This window comes from Cetorhinus maximus, chromosome 12 (assembly GCF_964194155.1).
Source record: "Cetorhinus maximus chromosome 12, sCetMax3.hap1.1, whole genome shotgun sequence".
Lineage (NCBI taxonomy): Eukaryota > Metazoa > Chordata > Chondrichthyes > Lamniformes > Cetorhinidae > Cetorhinus > Cetorhinus maximus.
Window position 1 is genome coordinate 64,989,773 of NC_135890.1, and position 15,466 is coordinate 65,005,238.

The following is a 15,466-nucleotide window of genomic DNA, read 5'->3' on the forward strand; positions in this document are numbered from 1 at the left end:
TAATAAGTTTGTCAGGCATGAATTTCCCTTCATGAAGCCATGTTGACTCTGCTTGATTAGATTATGTATTTCTAAATGCTCTGCTGTTGCATCCTTTATAATAGACTCTAACATTTTCCCAATGATGGATGTTAAGCTAACTGGCCTATAGTTACCTGGTTTTTGTCTCCCTCCCTTTTTGAAAAAGGGTGTTACATAGACCACTCTCCGATTCTCTAGGACTTTTCCAGAATCTAAGGAGTCTTGTACGATTACTACCAGTGCATCCACTATCTCTGTAGCTACTTCCTTTAATATCCTAGGAAGCAATCCATCAGGTCCAAGGGACTTATCGGCCTTTAACCCCATTAGTTTCCCTAGTACTTTTTCTCTAGTATTGTACTTATTTCCCCCCCCCCCCCGACCTTTTGCCCCTTGATTATTTAGTATTTTTGGAATGCTATTAGTATCTTCTGCCGTGAAGGCTGAAGCAATGTATTAATTCAACTCCTCTGCCTTTTCCTGGTTCCCCATTATTATTTCCCTGGCCTCATTCTCTAAGGGGCCTATGTTCACGTTGGCCTCTCCCTCCCTTTTTATATATTTAAAGAAGCTCTTACTGTCTGTTTTTATATTATTTGCTAGTTTACCCTCAAAGTTTATTTTCTCCCTCTTTATTATTTTTTGGTCATCTTTTATTGGTTTTTAAAATTTTCCCAATCCTCTGGGTTACCACTACTCTTTGCCACATTGTATGTTTTTTCTTTCAATTTGACACTGTCATTAACTTCCTTGGTGAACCATGGCTGGTTTATCCCCTTCCTAGAATCCTTCTTCCTCACTGGGATATTTCTTTGTTGTGAGTCATGAACTATTTTCTGAAACATCTGCCATTGTACATCAACCATCTTTTCTGCTAAACTTCCTTCCCAGTCCACTCCAGCCAACTCTGCCCTCATTTCATTGTTTCCTAGGGGCTCCTTTACTCTGAGATCTTTTATTAAACTTGCCTCATTACACATTACCAGATCCAAAATAGCCTGACTCCTGGTTGGTTCACAACACATTGTTCTAGGAAACTGTCCTGAATACACTCTATGACTTCTTGCTCGTGTCTACCTTCGCCAATTTGATTTTCCCAATCTACATGAAGATTGAAGTCACACATGATTAATGCACTGCCTTTTTTACATGCCCTCATTATCTCCTGATTTATTGTCTATCCTACAGCATAGCTACTGTTCGAGGGCCCATAGACTACTCCCACCAGTGTCGCCTTCCCCTTGTTCTTACCTCCACCCATATGGATTCCAGATCTCCTGATTCAAGATCCTTTCTTGCTATCATACTTATTTCATTCCGTACTAATAAAGCTATGCCACCACCCTTTCCTTTCTGCCTGTCCTTTCGAAAAGTCACATACCCTTAAATATTTAATTCCCAGCTTTGTTCCCTTTGTAACCACGTTTCCGTTATTGCTATAAGATCGTACCCATTAACATCTATTTGTGCTGTTAGTTCATTTATTTTGTTCCGAATACTACATGCATTTAAGTAAAGGGCCATTAATTTTGCCTTTTTACTATTTTTTCCACCGTTTGACCCTTTTTGCTGCTTTTTTTTAATGTTTGTACACTCTGTCCCTTCCATTCACACTCTGGGTGCCATTACCTAAATAGCTGCCCTGCAAGGCTGCCATACCCTTTTGCTTTGTAGGCCTTTGTTTCCCCTTTCCAGAATCCCCCCCTTTACTTAGTTGAAAGCTCTCTCTCCAGCCCTAGTTATTTGGTTCGTCAGGACATTGGTCCCAGCACGGGTTAAGTCAAGCCCGTCCCACAGTAACAGCTCCCTTCTACCCCAGTACTGGTACCAGTGCCCCGTGAACTCAAACCCATTCCTCCCACACCAATCTTTGAGGCACGCGTTTAACTCCTTGACTTTATTTACCGTATGCAAGTTTGCCCGTGGCTCAGGTAACAATCTTGAGATTATTACCTTGGAGTTTCTGCTTTCTAATTTAGCTCCTAACTGTTCAGATTCTTTCAGCAGAACCTCCTTTCTAGTCCTTTCAATGTCATTGGTACCAACATGGGCAACGTCAACTGGATCCCTCCCCTCCCACTCCAAGTTCCTCCCTAGCCCTGAGGAGATGTCCTTAACCCTGGCACTGGGCAGGCAACACAGCTTTTGGGACTCACGCTCACGGCTGCATAGAACAGTATCTATCCCGCTAATTATACTGTCTCCTACCATTACCATGCTCCCATTTCCTCCCCCCACTTTAATGGCTCCCTGTACCACGGTGCCACGGTCAGTTTACTCATCCTCCCTGCATTCCCTACTCTCATCCACACAGCTTGCCAGAGCGTTATAACTGTTGGGACAGTTGCAGGGGTTGAGGCTCCTCAAATGCTACCCCCTGGGTCCCCACACCTGCTTCATCTCCTGTCCCTGATCACAGGCCAAATTTGAATTACCTAATCTGAGAGATGTGACCGTCTCCTGGAGTAAAGTGTCCAGGTAGCTTTCCCCCTTGCTGATGTGTGCAATGTCTGCAGCTCGGACTCCAGCTCCTTAACTGGGATCCGAATTTCCTCAAGCTGCAAACACTTGGTATAGATGTGTTCGCTCAGGATCACTTTGGTGTCCAGCAGCCCCACATGCTGCAGCAGCAACACATCACCCGCCCTGCCATTGCTATCGTATTTTATTCAATTTATTAATTAATTGCACTTTATTATAATAATTTTTTAATACACACCAGTATCGATCTTATACTTAATGAGCTATTTTTAAGAAAAAGAGAAAAAAAAAGACTCGAGATCTAAACACACACTAAAGACTTTACTTTTACTTTAAAGACTAGAAATACCCACCAATCCTACTCATCAATCAGCTGCTCTCCACACTGTTTTCCCTCTCACGCTCTTGAATGGTTTCACGCACTTCTCTCACTCTCTCACTGTTAAAGGCCCCGCTCCTCTTGCACTCGCTCCCTGTAAATGGCCCCGCTGCTTCTCTCACACTCGCTCCCTGTAAATGGCCCCGCCGCTTCTCTCACACTCGCTCCCTGTAAATGACCCTGCTGTTTCTCTCACACTCTCTCACTGTAAATAACCACGCTGTTTCTCTCACCTTCTCTCATTGTAAATGACCATGCTGTTTCTCTCACACACTCTCCCTGTAAGTGGCCCTGTTGCTTCTCTCTCACACAATCCCTGTAAAGGACCCTGCTGTTTCTCTCACACTCTCTCACTGTAAATAACCACGCTGTTTCTCTCTCACCCTCTTACTGTAAATGGCCATGCTGTTTCTCTCTCACTCTCTCGCTGTAACTGAACTGAGGGAACAATTTAAAGGAAGGTTGGGTTTGACAAATTTGATCGAATTTTTTGTGGAGGTAATCAGGAGTGTTGATGAGAGTAATGCATTTTATGTAGTCTACATGGACTTTAGCAAGGCTTTTGACAAGGTCCCTCATGGCAGACTGGTCAAGAAAGTAAGAGCCATGTGGTATTTAAAGCAAAGTGGCATGTTGGATCCAAAATTGGCTGAGAGGCAGGAAGCAGAGGGTGATGGTAGAGGGACGTTTCTGTGACCGCAAGTAAATTTCCAGTGGGGTTACGTAGGGCTTGGCGCTGGGGCCCTTGCTATTTGTGGTGTACATAAATGCTTTGGACTTATATGTAATCAAGAAGTTTGCAGATGACACGAAAATTGGCAGGGTGCTAAATTGTGAGGAGGATAACTGTAAACTGCAGGAGGATATCAATGGACTGGTCAAGTGGGCAGAGCAGTGGTAAATGGAATTCAACTTGGAAAAGTGTGAGGTAATGCACTTGGGGAGGGCTAACGAGACAAGGGATTACACTATGAATGATAGGACCCTGGAAAGTACTGAAGATCAGAGGGACCTTGGTGTGCACATCCACAGATCACTGTAGGTAGCAGGGCAGGTAGATAAGGTGGTTAAGAAGGCATATGGGATACTTGCCTTTATTAGCCGAGGCATAGAATACAAGAGCAGGGAGGTTATGCTGGCACTGAATAAAACGCTGGTTAGGCCACAACTGGATCACTGTGTGTAGTTCTGGTCACCACAATATAGGAAGGATGTGATTGCACTGGAGAGGGTGCAGAGGAGGTTTACCAGGATGCTGCCTGAGCTAGAGGGTCTGAGCTATGAGGAAATATTGGATAGGCTGGGGTTGTTTTCCTCGGAGCAGCGAAGGTTAAGAGGGGACCTGACAGAGGTGTATAAGATTATGAGGAGCATAGATAGGGTGGATAGGAGGGCACTTTTTCCATTAGTAGAGGGGTCTATAACCAGGGGCATAGATTTAAGGTAAGAGATAGATGGCTAAGATGGGAGTTGAAGAGAAATTTTTTCACCCAGAGGGTGGTAGGAGTCTGGAACTCGCTGCCTGAAAGGGTTGTTGAGTCAGAAACTCCAGTGACATTTGAGAAGTATTTCAATATTCACATGTGTTGCCATAGCCTCCAGGGCTATGGGCCAAGCCCTGGAAAATGGGATTAGTGTAGTCAGATCTTCGTTGACTGGCACGGACATGATGGGCTGAATGGCCTCCTTCTGTGCTGTAAACATCTATGAGTCTATATTTGTGCAATAGGTGCATTTAAATCTTGCAAATTAAAACAAACACACTTTCATCAAATGTAGAGTCAATTTCTCCAATGCCATCTTCATCAGCCTGTTGACTTGCATCCTCAATAACATAGCGATCTGAAATCTCACTGCCTCACTTGTCAATCATCCCTCTTCTTGTTGACACTAGATTGGCCTCCTGTTTGCAACACAGAAAATTTGAAATCTATGCTCTCTTCCACAAACCCCAGAAAGCCTCGCCCTGTCATGCCCTTCACCAGCCCTTCTGCCTCCATCAAAATTAGTGGCAGAGCTTTTGTCCACAAGGAGGAGTAGAAACTTAGCAAGACCAGAGCAGATAAAATGAACGATGGCAGTGCAGGATGAAGACCAGGAGTTATGGAAACTCAGAAGATTAGGAGAAGGCAGGAAGTTCAGGGTCTTCAGGGTGTATGTGACTCTCAAACTGGTACGAATTGAAAATTGCTGGGAGTGACGACATCTTGAAGGAATGCAGTCCAGACCATGGCACCAATGGGCAAGGGACAGCACAGAAGGGAACAGCAAAGAATGGAAATGCAGTCATTATAGGAAATTCCATTGTTAGGGGAACCGCCATCATGAGTCTCACATGGTATGTTGCCTCCCAGTGCCAGAGTAAAGGACATCATGGAGAGGGTGCAGAATATTATGCAGGGGGTCAAGAGTGAGCCAGAAGTTGTGGTACTTGTTGTTACCAACAACATAGAGAGGGAAAGGAAATAAAGTCCCCTGGTAAGACTTTCCAGAACTAGAGAAGAAATTAAAGTGTAACACCTTGAAGGTAGTGCTCTCTGGATTACTCCCAATGCTACAGATGAGAGACAGTAGAAATAGCAAACTAAGGAGGATCAATGCATGGCTTGTGGCATAGTGCAGGAGGGTGAGCATCACATTCTTGGGGCAGGTGGCACCTATTCAAAAGGGATGGATTGAACCTCAACAGGGCTGAGACCATTGTCCTCACGGGGAGATTCCCGAGTGTGGTTGGTGAGGGTTTAAATGAAATTGGCAATGGAGGTGAGCAGCAGCATGTAGAAGTAGAAATGGGGAATAAAATATATAAACAAGTCAAGAGTGTTGGATAGTTTTAGGAGAGGAAGTAATATGTTCGGCACGAGCAGACTTAAGGATTGCAGAGAGGTTTAGAATGTATTTGTGTAACAAAGTAATGTAAAGATATTTTGTGAACTACAAGCACAAGTAGCGGGGTGGGAATATGATGTAATGGCAATAATGGAAACATAGCTTAAAAATGATGAGGACTGAATGCTTAATATTCACGGGTACAAAGTATTCAAAATGATAGGGTATTTAAAAGGGAGGTGGATGGCAGTAATGATAAGGGAGAAACATTGTAGTGTTAGAGTGCACGTCCTTGAGAGTGCAAGGATAGAATCCATTTGCTTGTGGTTGAGAAACAGAAGTGGGTACTGGGGATACTCTATAGTGAGAGAGAAAGGAGCAAATATGCAGGGAAATCACAGAGATGTGCAAGAACTGTAGATTGGGGAAATTTAATTTCTGAAAAGCATTCGGGCAAACTTCCTAAACCAGTATGTTCTCGGTCCAATTAGTAAGGAGCCATTGCAAAACCTGGTGCTAGGAATGAGATGGGCCAAGTAGACCAAACGTTTGTGGGAGAGTACTTGTGTAAGTGTAATCATTGTATTATATAGTTTAGATTAGTAACAGAAGACCAAGGAACAATCTAAAGTAGAACTTCTAACTTGGAAGAGGGCTAACTTCAATGGAGTGAGAGGGGACCTAGCCAGAGTAAGGAGTGTGATGGAATACTCTCCACATGCCTGGATGAGTGCAGCTCCAACAGTCAAGAAACTAGGCACCATTCAGGGCAAAGCAGTCTGCTTGATTGGCACCTCATTCATCACCTTCAACATTCACTCCCTCCATCACTGATACACAGTGGCAGCAGTGTGTACCATGTACAAGATGCACTACAGGAACTCACCAAGGCTCCTTCCACAGCACCTTCTAAACCATGACCTCTACTGCCTACAAGGACAAGGGCAGCAGATGGAACACATTCACCTGCAAGTTCCCCTCCAAGTCACATGCCATCCTGACTTGGCACTATACTTGGCTCCTTTACTGCTGTTGAGTCAAAATCCTAGAGCTCTCCTCTTGACAAAGAGGGTGATATATGCTTAAAATGCAGGGCAAGGCTAGAATACTTAATATGTACTTTTATTGGTGTTTACTAAGGAAGAGGAATCTGATAAGATAATTGGGCCTAGCGGAGCTGGGAAAGTTAATGTATGGGATGAAAATTGATAGGAAGGTTGTACTGGAAAGGCTGGTTCCGCTTAAGAGCGGATAAGTCGTCTGGCCCGGATGACTTTTTTATTTGTGGGATGTGGACATCGCTGGCTGGGCCAGCGTTTATTGCCCATCCCTAATTGCCTCCATTCAGAGGGCAGAGTCAACCACATTGCTGTGGTCTGGAGTCACATGTAGGTCAGACCAGGTAAAGATGGTAGATTCCCTTCCCTAAAGGACATTAGTGAGGGTTTTTATGACAACTGACAATGGTTTCATGGTCATTTTTATTTTATTCAGATTTCACCATCTGCCATGGTGGAGTTTGAACCCACGTCCCCAGAGCATTACTCTGGGTCTCTGGAACACTAGTCCAGTCCAGTGACAATACCACTATGACACTCCCTCCCCTTCCATCCCAGGTTGCTCAGGAAAGTTGGAGTGGAGATAATGGGAGTGCGTTCCATAATCATCTAATCTTCCCTAGATACGAGGTTGATACCAGAGGATTGGAAAGTGAGAAATGTAACACTCTTACTCAACAAAGGGCGGAAGGATATTCCTAGTAGCACTAGTGGTGAGTTAGATTTTAGAAACAGTGATTTCAGGCATATGCAGAGATTTGAGTTAATTAAGGAGAGCTAGCATTGATTTGTAAAAGGCATATCATGTTTGGCTAGCCAAATTGAATTTTTTGATCTAGTAACAGAGAAGCTTGATGAAGGGAATGCAATGGGTGTTGTCTACGTTGAATTTAACAAGGTACCACATAAAATGCTGGTTAAGAAAATTGAGGCTCATGATATAGGAGGGATAGTGTCAGCTTGGATAAAAAATTGGCTTAAGGACAGAAAATAGAGAGCCGTGGTAAATGTTTTTTTTGAGACTGGAGGATGGTGTTTTGCAAGGGTCAGTGCTAGGACTGTTGCTTTTTTGATACATAAAAATGACTTTGATATTGGAATACAGAGTAAGATTTCAAAATTTGTCAATGATACCAAACTTGAAGGTGTGGCAGACAGTGAGGATGATACCAATCAACTATAACAGGATAGGCTAGCAGAATGGGCAGACAAGTGACAGATGGAATTTAATGTGATGAAATGTGAGGTGATGCATTTTGGAGAAGGGATAGCGTGAGGCAATATAGGCTTAATGGCACAGTTCTAAAGAGTGTGCAGGGACGGAGGGACCTGTGGGTTCATGTGCGTATACCTTTGAAGGAGGCAGGACATATTGAGAGAGTAATCAGCATAGCATATGGGATCTTGGGCTTCATAAGTAAAGGTATTGAGTACAAAAGCAGTGAAGGTGTGCTGAACTTTATAAAGCTTTGGTTAGACCACAACTAGAGCATTTCATCCAGTTCTGGTCACCACAATATAGGAAAGATGTAAAGGTACATGAGAAGGTGCAGAGGAGATTTACCAGAATAGTTCCAGGGACGAAGGATTTTAGCTAAAAGGTTAGATTGGAGAAGCTGTGGTTGTTCTCCTTGGAGCAAAGAAAGTTGAGGGGAGATTTGGTAAAGTGGTCCAAGATTATGGAAGGTTTAGTTAACTGTTCTCATTAGCTTATGGTACAAGAGCTAGGTGATGCAGGTTTAAGGTTTCAGGCAAGAGATGCAAGGGGGATGTGAGAGAGAAATTTTTTTGAAGAGAGTGGTAAAGACCTGGAATTCTCTCCATGCGAAAGTGATCAGCTGTCTTTACCAATAATTTCAAAAGGAAATGGATAGTCACTTGAGGGAAATAAATTTATACAGGTGAAATGGGATTGACTGATTTGCTCTAGAGGGAACCGACAGACTCGTTGAACCGAATGGCTTTCCTCTGTGCCGTAATTACTCTGACACCTGAGCCAATCTCTCTACAGTTCCCTTTCTAGACCTCGCTGCCTGTCAGTGCCTTTCTCCATCTTTCAAAGCTTCCCTAAATCCTATTATTTTAACTAAGCCTTTGGTTTGACGTTTAAAATACCTTGGATTTTTTTCTCTATTAATAGCAATAGCTAACATCTGTAGTTCAGAAATCTATCATTCGGAAGCACCAGTGTCCGGAAATTTTTTGAGCAGACCCAAGCAGTTCGTGCCATCATTTTAGCACAGCACTTTGGGAGTGGAAACATGGAAGATACAGTATTTGGATAAGTAAAACAATTTTTTATTAACTGCTTTATAATGTTTTATCACTGTTTTATATTTCAGGTAAATATTTATATCTATGGTGTTTTCTAGTTCACACACTTACGGTTAGGCATTCTAATGTCATTTTATAACCCAGAAAACTCCAAAATCCAGAAATGGCTTGGTCCCAAGCATTCCAGACTGGAGAGGTTATAGTGTATATGTAAGTTGTAGGAGAGAAGATTTGGTCACATTACAGTGTTCAAAAAAAATTGTTTTATCTGGAATTACTTGTTTTGAAATTGCTGTCGTGTCCCACTTATTTCTGAAAAGTGACATTTATGGTGATACTATTACACTTGTGGAATTGAGTTTGCTGGTATTCTGTTATCCAGGAGTTGTATTTGAACATGATCCTTCATTTTATTGTATCCTTATCTTGCAGCCTATGAAACCTCTTAAAGCAGCTGCCACCACGTCTCAGCCTGTCCTCACCAACCAGCAAATAGAAACCATCTTCTTCAAAGTGCCTGAGCTTTATGAGATACACAAAGAATTCTATGATGGCCTTTTCCCCAGGGTTCAGCAGTGGAGTCATCATCAGTGTGTTGGAGACCTCTTTCAAAAACTGGTAACCTTACATAATTTCCTTTATTAGCCATATATCTGAAACTAAATCAAATCATTCTAAAGATCTAAATAGGTTATATCCACTGGATTTTTCTGAGCAGCTAATTAGCTTGCTCCTCAAAAAAATTTTCATCAGATTTATGAGGCTTGACCAACTACTTAAACAGATAACTGAGAATTCCTAATGGTTCTGCGTTCTTCATGACATCAAGAAAAATACTGATAAGCATTTTCCACTGACTGTTGGGCTAAATGGGCCATAATTTCATCTCTTACTCATGGTTGATTTTTTTTCAATATAAGGTAATATTTGCTTCCCTCTAATTCTCAGGTTTTCTCTTGCTGAATTGACACTAGAGTTTACTGAACTAAGTAAACCACACTGTTGCCATCTCTTATGTTTAATTAAAATTGCAGGAGGACTCAAACTGACACTGCCTATTAACAATACGGAGTGTTTACTCTGTAATTAATGTATATGTGAAGAAGAGAGGCTAAGGCAATTTTAGAAATATCTGAAGAATGGGTGTTGCTGTGCATATTACTGATGTTTATTACATTTTAGTTTGTTGCATTTCAGCACACGTTAATGAGTTAGAGTAGCAGAAAACATTCCTGGAAGGTAAGACTTGGAATTTACCCAGAGTTATGACCTTTGAGTCCAAATATCCAGGCACGTACAGGCATGTATTAGTACATCACTCACTATGTTTCCAATGGTGTTTTCTTTTTTCATTTGTTCAAGAGATGTGGATTCCGCTGCCAAGGCCAGCATTTATTATCTAACCTAATTGTCCTTGAAAAAGTGGTGTTGAGCCGCCTTCTTGAACTGCTATAGTTCATGAGATGTGCTGTTGTAACATAGGGAGTTTCAGGATTTTGATCCAATAAAAAATAAATATTTCCAAGTCATGATGGTGTGTTACTTGGAGGGGAACTTGAATGTAATGGCATTTCCATGTATTTGCTGCTCTGCTCCTTCGAGGTAGCAGAGGGCAGTGGTTTGGGAGGTGCTGTCAAAGAAGCCTTGGCAAATTGCTGCAGTGTGTTTTGTAGATGGTACATACTGCAGTGGAAGGAGTGAATGCTTGACCTGGTGGATAGGATGCCACTCAAATGGGGTGCATTGTCTTGGATGGTGCCTGGTCAATGGTGCTACCTAGGATGTTGCTGGTGGGGGATTAGACAATGGTAATGCTGTTGAATATCAAGGCGAGGTGGTTAGACTCCCTTTTGTTAGAGATGGTAATTAATCCCGATATTAATTGCCACTTATTAACCCAAACCTTAATGTTGTCTGGATCTTGTTGAGTGTGAGCATGCCTGCTTCATTATCTTAGGAGATAAGAATGGAACTGAACACTGTGAAATCATCAACGAACATTTTTAAAATCTTTCATGGAATGTTGGCATCTCTGGCAAGGCCAACATTTGTTGCCCATTCTTAATTGCCCTCGAGAAGATGGTGGTGAGCCCCCACCTTTAACCACTGCAGTCCACCTGGTGTAGGTACACCCACAGTGCTTTAGGAAGGGAGTTCCAGAATTTTGACCCAGCGACAGTGAAGGAATGCGATATATTTCCAAGCCAGGATGGTGAGTGGCCTGAAGGTGACCTTCTAGATGGTGGTGTTCCCAGGTGTCTGCTGCCCTTGTCCTTCTAGATGGTTGTGGGTTTGGAAGGTGCTGTCTAAGGAGCCTTGGTGAGTTCCTGCACTGCATCTTGTAGATGGTACACACTGTTGCCACTGTGTGTGGGTGGTGAAGGGAGTGAATGTTTGTGGATGTGGTGCCAATCGAGCGAGCTGCTTTGTCCTGGATGGTGTCAAGCTTCTTGACTGTTGTTGGAGTTTCACTCACCTAGACATGTAGAGAGTATTCAAGTACACTCCTGACTTGTGCTAGACCGGCTTTAGGACGTCAGGAGGTGAGTTACTCACCGCAGAATTCCCAGACTTTGACCTGCTTTTTTAGCCATAGTATTTACATGGCTGGTCCAGTTCAGTTGATAGTCAATGGTGATTCCCAGGATGTTGATTTCTCACCTTGTGAGGAGGTGTATCGTTAATGAAGCAGCCGAAGATGGCTGGACCTAGAACACTGTTCTGGAGCTCCTGCAACGATGTCATTGAGGTGCTTACATTGATTTTATGGACGCACTCATCCGCAGTTCACAGTATTCCCACTTGTGAATGAAATGCATTTTAAGTTAACAAAGTTTTATGAACTTGAGATAATATCCAGTTACTGAGGAGTAGGTCAGCATTCATTGATTTGCGCACACACTATCTATGACAATTCTTCATAAAAGGAAGTCAGTCTCTGAGATCAAGTTACTTGCAGAACTCCAGCAGCCATAGCCATCTTCCTTTGTGCCAGGTTTTACTCCAGTCAGGGGAGTTTTCTCCCTGATTCCCATTGACTTCAATTTTGCTAGGGGTCCTTGATGCCACACTTGTCAAGTGCTATCTTGATGTCAAAGGCAGTCACTCTCACTACCTCTTGAATTCAGCACTTTTGTACCAATGAGATCAAGGGCAGTCAGTCTCACCTCACCATTTTGAAATTCATTTCTTCATGCTTTTTCTTTTTTGCCCATGCTTGAACCAAGGCTATAATGAGGTTTGGAGCAAAAGTGACTTTGGTGGAATGCAAAGAAAGCATTTGGTGAGTAAAGTGCCACTTCATAGCATTGTTGATGACATTATCCATCACTTTGCTGACATTTGAGGGTAGGTTGATGAGGCGGTAATTAGCCGGATAGGATTTGGCTTGCTTTATGTGGACAGAACATACCTGAGCAATTTTCCACTTTGTCGGGTAGATACTAGCGCTGTAGCTGTACTGGAACAGTTTGGCTAAAGATGCAGCTAGTTCTGGAGAGTAAAGCTTCACTACTACAGTTGGGATGCTGTCAGTGTCCGTAGCCTTTGCTGTATCCAGTGTGCTGAACTGTTTTTAAAGTCACAAGGAGTGTGACTTCTGCGATGATGGGGACCTCAGGAGGAGACCAAGATGGATCATCCTCTCATCTCTCCTGACTTGAAGATGGTTGCAAACTCTTTAGCCTTGTCTTTTGCACTCACCTACACAACTCCCTCATCTTTGAGGATAGGAATGTTCATGGACCCTCCTCCTCCTCCTGTTAGTTGTTTAATTCTCCATCACCATTCATGACTGGATATGGCAGGACTGCAGAGCTTTGATTTGATCCGTTGTTGTGGGATAGCTTAACTCTATATCATGCTGCTCCCTCTGTTTAGCATGCATGTGGCCCTGTGTTGTGGGTTCACCAGTTTTGCACCTCATTTTTAGATATGCCTGGTACTGCACTGCTCTTGGCATGCTCTTGCACACTCCTTATTGAACCAGGGTTGATCCATTGATTGATAATAATCATACAGTGAGAGATATGCCATCTCATGGATGCCAAGTTTTGAACTGCTAGACCTGTTGTGAATCTGTCCCATTTAACACCATATTAGTGCATAAGACTATGTAGAACATAAACCAACTTCACTTGCAGGATATTGAAGCAGAATGTCTTTTTTGCAATTTTGACCTCATTGTTGCTACTTGTTATATTTTGGTAAAATTCTAAATTTGCATTAGGCAAATGGGGCTTAAGTAATGGAAGCTATGATATTGGCATTCAGAAGCTGCATTATGGTTGAGTTCACAAGTGTGCTAATGGAGTTTGCCCCCACTTCCATGCTGGAAGGCATGAGCTCCAAGCTCTCCCTGTACAGCCCTGGAGAAAGTTGGTGCCGAACTCTTTCAGTCTTCTTGATATTGACCGCAGGCTTTCCGGCAGGCTTCCTATTGCACCAGGCGTTTTGTTGTGCATACCCGTCAATGTTCCCCTTATATGCTATCCTATTGAAGTTCTCATATGAGTCGTGCTAGTCAAGCCTTAACCCCAGTCTTTGAAATGGATCTAATTTCAATTGGGCTATTGATGAGGCTATCAAGAAAATTTTAAGAAGAAAGGACAGGCAAAAACTAGGGAATAATAACAGACTGTCAACCTGAATCATTTTAGTACATAAGTAATGTATGGCCAGGAGCACCATAGGTAGAAGTTTGGGCAAACAGGGAAAACTGATCAGGTTTGAACTGACTCAAGTTCAGATGGCAGGTTAAATTTGGAGGTCTAGCTTACTAGTCCTGTAAGCTGTTGAGATGTTCATTTTGTTGAGGCAATACTGCTGGTGGTACTTGAAGTATCCTCAAAGTTATGAGCAATAAACTTACTGTTTGTGTGGAGACCGCTAATATGTTAAAGCATGAGATGCAGCATTTCAAGCATTGTCTGCACGACACGACACTGCTCTGCTCAAGCTGCAGGATGTCAATGATGGAGGACATAGACAAAACACGATCAGGCGGGTGGTAGGATGCAAAGAATTATGGTGAGTATTGCTGAAAAAGAGACATGCTGTTGAAGCAGCATGACTATATTGAAAAAATGCACAACGTTCTTAATGATGGATCCAAATTCATATTCGAACCTGCCGCCAAGCATGAGCACAGCTCTGCTCAAAAGCAAGTTAAAAAAGTTTGATAGACTTGTATAAGAGTAACGAGCTGCCTTGCCTTGTAGTGTATGTGATAGGATTTGGCCTCATGGTTCACTACATCCACGTATGCAATGGCTGCCAAAGATACGCAAAAGTGGTGCCCCATTATGCCCTATCTTATCTATGACTGGTTCTGCACACCATTAATTAGCCAAATAGTTGAGTGAGTTGCTGCAATCAGTTCTGAGTGAGTATTCCACATACACTTTTGTGAAGACTATACACAACCTGCATATCAACAGCAATACCGTGTGTGTGCTCGTTTGACAATGCGAGCCTATTCACTAATGTGCTACTCAAGGAAGCCATAGATATCTGTGCCATGCCACTATATCATGACAATTTAGATGCACCACCACTTTCTTAATCTGTATTCATTGAACTTATGAACTTAGAAACTCATGCAGTTGAATTTAGCTTTAATGACACTATGTAAGTCCAAATAGATGGTGTTGCCATGGGTTCCCCCCTAGAGCCAGCTCTCACTAACATTTTAGTAAGTTTCCATGAGGAATGCGTTTTTGATGGAATGACCCCTAATCTCCTACCCCTTGCACATTTCCAATACGTAAATGAAACATTTGCTATATTTAAATCTGCAGCTGCTTGTAAAACATTCCTTATATGTCTTAGTGTGCTCCATCCTGTGCTCAAATTCACCTTTGAAATGGAGCAGTCTAATAAGCTCTTTTTCCTCGACATGTTAGTTGAGAAATCTGTTAATTGGCTCTCTACTACTGTCTACTTCACTGGCCCAACCGTCTTCAGCTGCTTCATTAATGACCTTCCTTCCATCATAAGGTCAGAAGTGGGGATGTTTGCTGATGATTGCACAATGTCCAGCACCATTCGTGACTTCTTGGATACTAAAGCAGCCCATATCCAAATGTAGCAAGATCTGTACAATATCCAAGTTTGGGCTGACAAGTGGCAAGTAACATTCATGCCACACAAGTGCCAGGAAATGACCATCTCCAACAAGGGAAAATGTAACCATCACCTATTGACATTCAATGGCATTACCATCACTGAATCCCCCACTATCAACATCCTGGGGGTCACCATTGACCAGAAACTGAACTGGACCAGCCATATAAATACTGTGGCTTTCAGAGCAGGTCAGAGGCTAGGAATCCTGCGGTGAGTAACTCACTGCCTGTCCATCATCTACAATGCACAAGTCAGTAGTGTAGTGGAATACTCTCCACTTGGCCTGGATGAGTGCAAC

The 15,466-nt window shown here is 42.7% G+C and overlaps 1 protein-coding gene across 2 annotated transcripts in view; it reads left to right on the forward strand.

Moving 5' to 3' along the window:
* The window catches only part of LOC144687520 (breakpoint cluster region protein), a 598,462-nt gene that overhangs the window by 224,536 nt on the left and 358,460 nt on the right, over positions 1 to 15,466 (forward strand). For both annotated transcript variants that reach the window (XM_078553762.1, XM_078553761.1), the window contains exon 4: positions 9,475 to 9,660. In XM_078553762.1, coding sequence (XP_078409888.1) covers positions 9,475 to 9,660 — 186 coding nt within the window. The remainder of the gene's footprint in view (positions 1 to 9,474; positions 9,661 to 15,466) is intronic.